The sequence below is a fragment of the Dendrobates tinctorius genome, unplaced genomic scaffold, assembly GCF_039654945.1.
Source record: "Dendrobates tinctorius isolate UK_male_01 unplaced genomic scaffold, ASM3965494v1 ptg000156l, whole genome shotgun sequence".
Lineage (NCBI taxonomy): Eukaryota > Metazoa > Chordata > Amphibia > Anura > Dendrobatidae > Dendrobates > Dendrobates tinctorius.
In genome coordinates, this window is record NW_027361823.1 from 7,680,685 (window position 1) to 7,692,855 (window position 12,171).

The 12,171-nt window shown below is 39.7% G+C and overlaps 1 protein-coding gene across 1 annotated transcript in view; it reads left to right on the plus strand.

Moving 5' to 3' along the window:
- Positions 1–10,035, plus strand: part of PTEN (phosphatase and tensin homolog) — a 73,152-nt gene extending 63,117 nt beyond the window's left edge. Inside the window, exon 9 of the mRNA XM_073548203.1 lies at positions 1,339–10,035. Coding sequence (XP_073404304.1) covers positions 1,339–1,524 — 186 coding nt within the window. The 3' untranslated portion in view covers positions 1,525–10,035. The remainder of the gene's footprint in view (positions 1–1,338) is intronic.
- Positions 10,036–12,171: the final 2,136 nt, after the last annotated feature.

The following is a 12,171-nucleotide window of genomic DNA, read 5'->3' on the forward strand; positions in this document are numbered from 1 at the left end:
GCTTTTTTTTTTTTTTCATTTCTGAAGCAAATTCTGTCAGCGTTATGAATTCTACCTGGCGTTTTTCCTGCGTAAAATTCTGCTTCAAATACTTAACATATGCACATGCCCTTATTCAAAAAAAAAAATCAAGCCCTCATATGATAGAAAAAGTTATGGCTATATGAAGAGTTAGAAAAACAAAAGCACAACGGTAATACTAAAAAAAAAAAAAAAAAAATCATTACCCATGAGGGAGGGTGTTAACAGGAGATTAGATGGGAGCATTCAGGCAAATACACAGTCAAGTCCCCATAGCAAGGACTAAAGAGTAAATTGTGTTAAAAATAAAGTAAAAAAAAAAACTCTTAGCATTTTTGACATGATTTAAATAATTATACTGCCTTTCTGGCTTTTCCCTTTAACGTGCTAAAATGATCTTATGATCTTTAACCCCTTCGACCTTTGTCATTCAAGTACATCAAAGGTCATGGCCCTGCCCTGCACGCTGAGCTCTCATTTTTTCCTGCCAGGTGATGGCTGATATAATTAGTCATCATGTGCCTTTAACAGTCGCAGGTGGAGTGGAGCATTTAACACATCGGGAAGCAGAGCATTTAATTCCGCCCACCCATTACATCAGTTTTGCCACTTGGTGAACATGGTAAATAAAAAACAATTGTGAAATTGCACTCTTTTTTTTTTTGCCGTTTCAACGCATTTAGAACTTTTTCTTTTCCCTGGGAATCACGTGATAAACACATGGTGTCATTCAAAAGTCCAACTCATCCCACAGAAAACAAAACCTCTATATGGCTATGCGGTTGAAAAAATGTTAAGGCTCTTGGAGGGAAAAAAATATAATCACAGTTGTGAAGGGGTTAAAAGCAAATAGCCTTTTAACAAAAAGAGCCCTCCATCTAGCTGCTTCACTGAAATGGTACTTTTTTAGCACTCTGAATGTGACCATGTAAAATGTATGGTTTTCTTTTAATTTTTTTTTTTAAATGAAAAAAGGTGCTTTAAAATTAAAAATGTAATGACCTGTAGAATAAAACGATCATTTATTGCTTACACCTACCATGGTGGAAAAGATTAGTTCTATGTACCCTCGAAATGATACCATTAAGAACAAAAGTCGTCTTACAAAAAAGTCCTTCTGGCTACATTGCCTTTAAAAAAAACAAACACCCAAAACTCTAATCCTAGAAATAATTCCAGTGCCACTTTCATTTTACTGGCACATTATAGGAGATGGAAGCGGTGATGTGATTGGTATAGTTAGCTGAGGCAGCCTTCATTAATCACTCAATGTCTTGTGAATGTTGCTATTAACAATTTATATTTATTTTATTTCAGGTGAAGCTATTTTTCACAAAAACAGTAGAAGAATCTTCAAATTCGGAGGCGAGCAGCTCGACTTCTGTGACACCGGATGTTAGTGACAATGAACCAGATCATTACCGATATTCTGACACCACTGACTCTGACCCAGAGAATGAACCTTTTGATGAAGATCAGATTACACAGATTACAAAAGTCTAAATATTTTCCTTAATTTTTCCTGTTTTTTTTTTTTTTTTTTTTTTTTTTTTTTATCGAGGGAATTAAAACCACAGAAAAGACAAACTTGAATAAACTGAAAAGGACCTTTTTAAATGGCATTGTCAGCCTACCATAGGAGCAATTATTTTCTTCTTTCCTTGACCAATATTATTTTGCCCCACAGGGTTTTTGGCACTGCTGTCCAGTGAAATTAAAAGAAAAAAGGGGGAAAAAAACCCAGTAAAACTAAAGAAAAGGTTACGTAGCATTGTTATGTAAATATCCTTTTCGTGTCAAAAGGACATTTAAATCTTAAAATTAGGATAAATAAAGATGGCACTTTCCCATTTTATTCCAGCTTTTTTTTTCTTTTTTCCTTTGTTTCCCCTTCCCACTTTTTTTTCTTTTTTTTTTTTTTTTTTTAAAGTGGAGCTATGTATGCGTAGTTTTAAAACTTTTTTTCTTTTTTCTTTCCCTCTCACCAACTGAAATTAATAGTGTGCTTTGTGAAATACAAGGTTCACCTCCTGCCTCCTCACAGCCATTGTGGCAACAGAACGTTTTTATTTGGCTAAGATGTTCGAGGGTTATCTTGTTGTACGTACCTATTAAATGCGGTGGATAGTGACTATTTAAGACTGAATCTACTTCCAGCTTGATTCATGTACCATCTCAAGCTATTACATGCGCTATCGTTTTTAGCGTGCTGCAGTAAATCCTGAACATATAAGGAATTGTCCACTGTCGCTGCTTATTGTTTGTGCTTTCCCCACCCCCCCCACCCCCTTTTAAGCATAATGGTGCTAGAAAAGGCAGCTATAGGGAGCGGTTCTTTAAGAGGTACAGGATTGAACCATCCAAATAGTCACAAGCGGGCCTACGGAGCAGACAGGCTCATGTATAAGTCATCAGAGCTGCAATGTTTCATCCGTACAGATGTAATGACTAGTGAAATGGATCTGATAATTTAAATCCCCTCTCCCCTTAAAGGAGTTGTCCACTATATTAGGACAACCAATTTTCAATCTGAAAGTTTTCCTCTGTTAAAATAAACATCTATGCTCACCTAAAGTCCAAGCGCTGTTGCATTGGTTTCGCCACTTGCATTCCTGTGACTCACTTGAGGTTGTCACATGAGCCACACATTCAATCAACATTGGTGTTGCTCTTCTCCGCCTTCAGACGTATCGGTAATCAAGAAGTGGGCGGCTGGCCACAGTGCTAACCCCCTTTTGATTACTTCTTCGTCCAAAGATGGGGAGGAGAGAGACCCCAATGCTGATTAGGTGAAGCGCTCACATGATAGAACCTAACATAAGCCCCGGCAATGCAAATGGCGACACCACTGGAACGAGGATGGGTGGTGAGTATAGGAGTTTTTATTTTAACTGGGGCAAACATTCAGATTGTAAAGGGGTTGTCCTAGTAGCAGACAACTCCTTTTAAGATAACTCCTATCATTGTTTCCTTCACTTCAGACTGCCACATTGATATCCCAGTGCTATGCTCTTGAATTATAACCATGGTGCCAGGAGAATCTCTAAGGAATTGATACCTTTTTTACTTGAGAACTATAGTAAAAAAAATTGTATTTATAGGACCCTGGTCCAACAGCTATGTCAGTTGTTTGAGGCTTCTGTACTAGAGTTCTGCAAGCTTCATTCTACTTGCCGGCATCCCTGTGGCTACTTCTGACTAGTAGACCGGAGTGATATGCTTCCGTCACACTGCAATGATACCAGCAGGTAGAAGGTTCACAGGTCTCTGGTCCAGCAATCACGGTCTACTGACATGGCCACTGGACTAAGGTCCTGTGAATCTTTTGGCTCCACTCTATTGAGAACTATTCTGGTCGGAATTGTTAATCATTTCAGTGTGGCTGGGTTCACATCGCGTTATGGCTATTCGTTTAATGCATCCGTTACATAGCGGTGTTAACGCACCCATTGGCCGCCATTATAGTTGCGCATCCTAATGCATGCCAAATTCGGCATGTGTTAGCGATGATGCATTACTTTGTGATGCACACTCGAACGCAGTCTACAGCGTTCTAGGGTGCATATATGGTCTACCGCACAGCGAACAAACACGTTCGCTGTGCATAGACCTGTATGGCTAGCGCATGGTATCAAAGTGCTACCATGCGTTAGTGCTAGGGGTTAAAAAGATGCAAAAAATGACATCAGCGTTAGCGCATCTGTTCAACGGATGCCCCTAACGCTATGTGGACCTAGCCTTAGAGAGGAGACGGTCAGCAGTTTTTTGTTTAATCTGAACACAACATAGTCTAGGGCACGAGGCTAATTCCAGTGATGTATCACTTACTGCCCTGCTTGGTGCAGTTTTTATAGAATCCTTGTTTTATTTGTTGTAGATTTAGCAGTGGTTATAATGGTGGTCTATGTATAACCTCGCCCACTCCCTGATTGGCCCTTTCCTGTGTACATTGCCAGCAAGCTGCCAATCAGTGGTGGAGGCGGGGTTATATCGATTAGCCTGACTGCTGTGCACGTGACTCCTAGTCAGGCAGTGATGATCTTCTGATGAGTGACACATCCCTAGAATCAATGTCTCTTGCCCCTTTATTAATGAGCTCTCATATTAAATAGCAAAAACCTGACAGATTCCCTTTTAAGTGCATTCATTCCCAATGATAGATCTACCTGCTGTGAATTCTTCAAGTGTTGCCTGCAAGTAATGTTTTACATTTTAAACCCCCTCTCCCCCCCCCCCATCCAATATGAATGATTTTAACAGTACAGGAAGCTGAGATGTATGCTTCAAATAGATCTTTCTAAAAAAAAAAGTGGAAAAAAGGAAAATTTTAAATGAATTAGATTGCCTAGGTGTCGTCTGATCCACATTTTTGACTTTACACATTCTATTACAATGAGTTTTGCAGTTTTGCACACTTTTAATGTCATTAACTGTTAGGGAATTTTACTTGAAGAGTGTTTAGAAGCTTCAATGTTTCTGTTTTTTTAAATATACATATATATATATATTTTTTTTTTTTTACATTTACACATGGTTATGAAGTCAGTGTTGCTTTAAAAGTTTCAACACGGCACAGATATAAAAAATATATATCTAAAATATAATTGTCCCAAATATTCTTTGTAGTTTGCTATTAAAAAAAAAAAAAAAAAAAATTAGATTTCTCAACTGGCAGTGTTCAATAATTCACATATATGGCAAGTTTAGCCTGGTACTCCATTTATTAATATGGCAAATTTATTTTTATTTTATTATTTTTTGGGGATGCCAGGCTGTAAAATATTTAAGCTTACCACCGCTGCTGTTTTTGTAATAACATTTTTTTTCTCAAGCTTTAAACTTACGATTCAAATATAAATGTAGATATTTTACTAAAATAAGTACATTTTATGGCAATGTAAAATCCCATTTTACTCTTTCGTTAGTGTAGTTAACAAAGCAAACTATACTTTAAATTTTAAGAAATGGAAATGTCTATTAAAATGTTATACCAGTGGTAGATGCGATTTCCTTGTCAAATTGGAATTAGAAGTGGCAAGTAAGTTATGTACCTTGACCTGGTGAAGATTTTTATTTTTTATTTTGGGCATTTACCAGCGTTCTCTACCTAATGCAGATACTGTTCCCCCCCCCCCCCCCCCCCCCCCTCCCGAGTGAAGCCTGGCACAATAAGTCTGCCTGCTTGTGACAAGCACTGGCTGTGATGCAAGCACTCCTAGATAATCTGGTTCCCTTAATTTAGGTTAATGTCTCCTTGTATAATTTCAGTATGAAGTAGTTTTTTTATGCTGCACATTGAAAAAAAAAAAAAAAAAAAAGAATCATTGCGGAAATTATATTAGGAGTCATTGCTTTTGGTTAAGTCAAAAGGCTTTAAAGGTCAGGTATTGATCAGCACTGGTGAAGCCACTTACATAGTGGTAAGGCTGGCATGTTTAAATGGAGTCTATACTGGCGATGAGCGAACGTGCTCTGATAAGGTGTTATCAGAGCATGCTCGAGTGCTATCCAAGTGGCTTTAGCATGCTCAAATAAGTCCCAGTCCACGCGCCTGCATGTCTTGCGGGAGTTGCACAGCTGCAACACATGCAGGGATTGCCTAACAGTCGCGAGACGTACAGCCGCGAGGTATCAAACGTACTATTAGAGCCTGCCGAAAACACACTGTTAGCACCCGAGCATGTTCGCTCAGCACTAGCCCTTGCCTGTTTCACCATATAGATGTTATGGCGCTTTCAAAGAGACTTGGTCTTTGTGAAACATGCGTATACTCCCAAACCTTCAATTTATTGACTAGTAATGCCAACTTGTTAAGACATTTGTACTGTTGTATATCCCATGCCTCGTCTTCAGTACTAGTGTTGGAGCTGTAGTATATTTTGTTTTTTTGTCTTTAACTTCCAGTGCATCCCTCACCGTTGATCGGGCACTAAGGAACATTGGTATGACACTTGTTTCACATCTTGGACTGTGTTTTACACTTGTACAGTTAAAATCATGGGGTCTGATTACAGATCAGAAATGATAAAAGCCATAGCTCTAATGTGGACACCTCTTTAAAGGGGTTATCTGGGGAATTGGAGAGTCCTGACTGTGTGCGCTGTAATAAGGGTATGTGCACATGTCGCAGATCTGTTGCAGATCCGCAGCGGATTTTTCGCGCAGAATTGCTACAGATCCGCAAGTGTGAGACCAAACAATGTTATTCAGTGAGAAAGAAAATTGTGTACATGCTGCGGAAAATTCCGCACAGAATCTGCAGCGGTTTATTTTCCGCAGCATGTTAATTCTTTTTGCGGGTCTGCATGCGTTTTACACCCATTGAATTAATGAAATCCGCAGGGGTAAAAACGCATGCCAATCCGTGCGGATTTCTATATGCGTTTTCTGGCAAGAGATGCAGAATCCGCTCTGGAAATTCCTGAGCCCAATCCGCAACGTGTGCACATACCCTAAGGATTCGGAAGTCTGCAATGACTTTTACAGAGTTGGTAGAAGACTGGACAACCCCTTCTAAGCTTGTTTGTTCCAGCCATTGGGCAGCACATGGGTAACACATACACAAAATAAGATGTCAGCTGCAGTGTTCCCCTCCATATTTGCGTGGTCAATCTATTTTGCAGAAGGCCTAAGCAAGCCTGCCTTGTTGGCTCTCTGTATATACAATCTATTTTTGCCACATGGGTTGTTAGCAACCATAATTGTCTTCATATTTAAAGCACTTAAAAATATTTGCGCCCTATTGTTACAGCATTTTTATTTTGGTACGCTTAGGATTAATCCCACTTTAGGTATGTGCCATCACCATATTTTGTTCATTAGCACCCATGTTTAGATGGCATCAAAAGCGTTGGGCATCTTTTTCTCTGTTTGCCATTTTGCATGGGTTAATTGCTCATTTGTTGCCTTACTGACATTGCCAGGGGTGAAGACTTGGCATGGCCAAACCGATTGCACTAAGATGGGGAGTCACCAATTATGCAGGTATGGATTCCTCCTTTCTATGTAATACATACCTGCTGCTTCTTTATATAGCTGTGACCAGGTCCAAAAAAAATGTAGAATTAAGGCTAGAAAGATAAGAAAAAATATCCTAATTCTATTGAAAGATGCATTGTGTAAATGGAAACCTTAGTATGGGGACACTTAAGAACATGTACACTTTAAGGCACTTACCTTTTCAAGAGAATCTGTCAGCAGGTTTTTGCTATGTAATCTGACAGCAGCGTGAGGTGGGGGCAGAGACCCTGATTCCAGTGATTTGGCATTTGGTTTATTGGGTGCAGCATTTAGTCAGTTTTTGCTGCAGCAGATCTAGCACAGCTCCGATGTTGAGCTGTGTATAACCTTCCCACCCTGACAGCTGTGTGGTGGAGGCCATGTTTGGACCAGAAGGCAGGAGACAACTAGTGCTCTAGTAGTAATGTGCTAATAACACACTGATTGTATTGGTATGGCGTGACACATCGCTGTATTCGGGTTATCTTCTACATCATGCTGCTCTTAGATTGCAAAGCTGAAACCTCCTGAAGTATTCCCATTTAAAGAGTTAACTGCAGTTTTAATTTTTTTTCATAAAATCTATTACAACTTTTTTTTCATGTGCTATTAAGTTTTTACAGAAATCTGCTGATTTCTCCTCCTGGACTGGTAATTCGTTCTCAAAATTCTCAATTCACAGGTAAAATCTGTCTTCAGTGAACACAGATTCCCATTACTATGAGATGAGTCTGAGCTTAAAAATTCTATGGAGAACTGTAACTGCAAGGACAACTTTCAGCAGAATGCCTGGCCGCCTCTAGCTTTTCCCACTCCATACAATCTTAAAGGCACCAACTGTCATCACTTATCTCATTAATTAGAAAGTCTGTCTTCACGGGACAGACTTAACCCATGAATTGAGAATGAAGAATCAGTTTTTCTCGAGCTCTTTCCTGCACAAATTGTCATCTAATTCAGTAATGGGGAAGATCTGTCTTATCTGAAAACAAATTTTACCCCAGAATTGAGTGAAAGATCAGTCCATGAGGTGAGAGAAGAACATTTCTCTAATATTTTATCAAGTTTCTTAGTTTGTGTACTATTGACTTATGAAATAAAACTAAAACAGCGGTTACTCTTTAATACCAACTTCCAAATTTGACTCCTACCTGATGTCCCCCCCACTTCATGTATGCTTTAATAAAAAGTAACAGACAATACCTAAATAATGGGATTTTGCACTGTTTTCTCTGATCCCTTTTCCGCTCCTTACATAATTGCTTTAAGTCTTTTCTTTTTTTTTTTTTTTAACCATCCTTGAAACCTCACTAAAGTTTTGTAAGTCACCTCAAGTGGGAGTCATGGCATTATAGATGTAGAAATATAAAATATGTACTTTATTTTCTATTTTTAGCTATCAACCTATAGATTTAACAAGAATTTGCAATGACTTTTTACTCCCCAAGTAACTTATCGCAGTATTTTGTTGGTCACCTGATTTTAATTACTGCTGTGATGGCACTGGGACAGTATGGCCTGTAGGCATTAATGCTGGTGTGAACTAGGAGTGTTGGCTGCCAGTATTTGTATAGATGGTATTATAACCCATTATGCTTTCCGGCTTTTAGCCTAATGGTTGTCCTGTTCATAGTTTTTTTGTTTAGAGGATCAAAACTCCTATTCCATCAGTTTAGGGGTTTAAGGCTATGTGCGCACGTTGCGGATCCGCAGCGGGTTTTCTGCTCGGAATTGCACCAAATCCACAAATGCTTGCTCAAGCAAGGTTAACCAATGGGAATCCAGAATTGGTGTGCACATGCTGCGGAAAATTCCGTCCTGATTCGCAGCGTTTTATTTTCCGCAGCATGTCAGTTCTTTTTGCCGATCTGCAGCATTTTTTTCCCCATTGACTGACTTCCATTGAGGCACTCAAAACCGCAGGTGTCAAAATGTTTATGGATTTGGCTGAAAAAACGCTGTGGATTTTTAACATGCAAATCAGAAGAAGTGTGTGTGGGCGGAGAATCAAAAATAGAGCCAATCTTGATTGAAACACATCAACAATGATGGAGGACTTGAAAAAGTATTTTTTTTTTTTTTTTAGTTTAATTTTTTTTTTAACAGTAGTACATCTTTATTGAGCTAGCAAATCCGCAGAAAAAGCCACATCCAAAACCGCATGAAATCCGCACAAAAACGTGTGGAATTTCTACTGCGTTTTCTGCCAAGAGATGCCGAATCTGTGCAGAAATTTCCCCAGGCCAATCTGCAACGTGCGCGCATAGCCTAAAGGTTGGATCTTGATAAATTAGACCATATGGGTGTTGTCCAAATTGAAAGTTCCCCCCCCCCCCCCCCCATTAATGACATTTATGAAGAGTCTCTATAGGCCATCATAAATCCAACATAGGTAGATGGATGATCCCAGTGATAACCTTTCAATGCAGAGCGTTGGCTTGTGTACATGACTCCTATGTGAAATGGGCCACCGCTTTACTAAGCAGAGATTGCAGGCAATTTGTATACAAGCAGCCGTTGAAACCTAGCTAAATTTGTGCAATATGTCTAACGATGCCTGTGGTTGCCACAAAGTGCCTCGTTTACCCTTTTTTTTAAAAAAAAAATTTTTGTTTCTTCCTTTTCTTCTACCCCCTATTTTTTTTTTTTTTGTTAACTGTTAAACTTGTCATGCATGCAAATGGAATGGGTGGATCTGTGCACTATTAAGAGGCTTCAACTGGAGGCGGGCGTATTCTGCGCTATTATTCTGCTCCCAATTTTGAGGAATTCTTTGAAAAGTTTTTTTTTTTTTCTTCAGTCTTTTCTCCGGTTCAGCCTCTTCAAATATTATTGTGCTGTGCAGCAGTGGCTCTGTGTGTAATGCTATGCACTGAGAATATACAACAAATTACATGTACAGGATAATGCCTCATTCAAATCACATGTCCATTTGTTATTGTATGTGTGTTAACATCCCTTTTATCTTAGTGTTATAAACTCCACTTAAAACCAATTAAAGTCTCATTCTTGTCACTGTGTGGGTGTTTTATTGGAGAGATGTATACCTAAGCCACAAAATTTACCAGTGTATTATAGTGCTAAATCTGTTTACAGGGCACAATGTCCCAAGTTCTTACTCCAGTTTCAAGTGTTTTTGTTGTGGTCTTAGCAGAAAAAAAATTGAAAGATGTATAATAAAAAATATATACAAAATAAAACGTATATTTAAAAACAGTCGATCCATAAAACAAATGTTTTTTTTCTTTGACTCGTCAGTGTGTCTGTTTAAAATGAACACATTTGCTTCTTCCTTTGCGAAAATGTCTTATTTTTGTCCCGCGTTATCAAACGAAGATCAAAAAGTTAGTGTTTTTTTTTTTTTTTAAATATACAGTTATCAGCCATTATATTGTGATGTTCATGTCATTGACTTGTGGTAGTCGCACCTTTCCCGGGGCTGGGATGTATTCTGTATCGCATAAGCAGCCAGTTATTGAAGGAATAATGGGCAAGCGTATTAATCTGGATGGTGGACAAGGGGCAAACTGGTGGTGGTTAGATGACAAGATAAGAGCATTATCGAAATGTTAGGTTTGGGGTATACCTAATACATGTTTAGTACCAAAAGTGGTGCAAGAAAGGACCAATAGTGACGCTGCCACTGCGTCCTTGGCACCTATGTGTGAGAGTAGACTGGCCTATCTGGTCCAAACTCTTAGAACCGCTATTGTAGGAAAGGTTTCATACAATGTGTTAGAGCACGCAAGGCTTGTGTAGCCCCAAATGGGTTTCTTGCGAAAAACAGTCTTAATGGGTAACGGTTCTCCTTGTGGAATGGCACATGAGGGTAAGGGGACTTGTAGACCGTGCAATGCTCCTCAATAGGTAGCACTAAAATCGAAGTCCTTTTCCTCTCTGAAGAGAGAAACTGCTAGAAGTAAAACATTTAGAGATCGACCGTGGCCCAATGAAAGAAGGTGGCCAAAGCTGGCAGAGTGATACTCTGCTCAATGTTCTTCTGGAAAGTCTCAGGTCCTGGCATTCATGTGGGTGTCATTCTAGCATGCATCGCCTATATAAACGTTATTACAGGCCAAGTGTATCTTCTTCATGACAATGGAATTCTCTAATGGACATGGTCTGTTTCAGCAGGAAAGTACAATATTGCAAATATTCACGGATGCTCGGAGTAATTTGATAAATTCAGTGTGTTGACTTGGCCTCCAAATTCTGCGAACGCATCTTTTGCTATGTGCCAAAGTAAAATCCGATACATAAATTCGCCAGGGATCTGTTATTTAATTTCTTGGGGGGCCAATTATGGGTCGCCTTCATATATCTCGTAGAGTGCATGCCTCAACAGGTTGGAGCAGTTTTCTTGGCACAAAGGGGGTCCTACAAAACAAGAGCTTTGAAGTTCTAGCTAATCTATACAAATTGTAGTCCATACTGGACTTTACACTAGTCTGCAGAGTCTTAGGGCCCCGTTACACTAAACGATGCACCATCGATCCTGACGATACGACCTGTTCAAGATCGCTGGTGCGTCACTACATGATCGCTGGTGAGCTGCCAAACAGGCAGCTTCACCAGCAATCAGGACCAGGGAGGATGCTGGTAACCAGGGTAAATAGTGGGTAACTAAGTGCGCGCGATGCTTACTTACCCACTGTTTACCTTGGATACCAGCTCCCAGCGCGAGCACGCTGGTATCCAGGGTACACGGCGGGTAACTAAGCATCGCGCGCAGTTACCTGCTATTTACCTTGGATACCAGCTCCCAGCGTCCGCTTACAGCGCTGGGAGCTCGCTGATGCGTCACAAAATCGGTGACGCATCAGCGATCTTGTTAGCGATCTCGCTTAGTGTGAAGTACCCCTTACAGTGGTGACTTCTGGCGGTTGAATAAACGCTAGCTATCTTCTGCCATTATTGTTGAGGCCAGACAGTTGTAGGCTGGCTGTGTGAACAATGGCTTTCAATATTTGGAGAACGTTTCTGCAGAAAGTGAAACATTCTGGGTGGTCTTTTATATGATGGGATTTGTGCCACTGACTGTATCTTGAGCCTTAATAGCGATGAGATTTTAAAGAACAAAGTATGTAAAGTTCTTTATTTTTGCATGTAGAATGATCACAGACCTATGCTATGATTTGGGGGAATTTACTC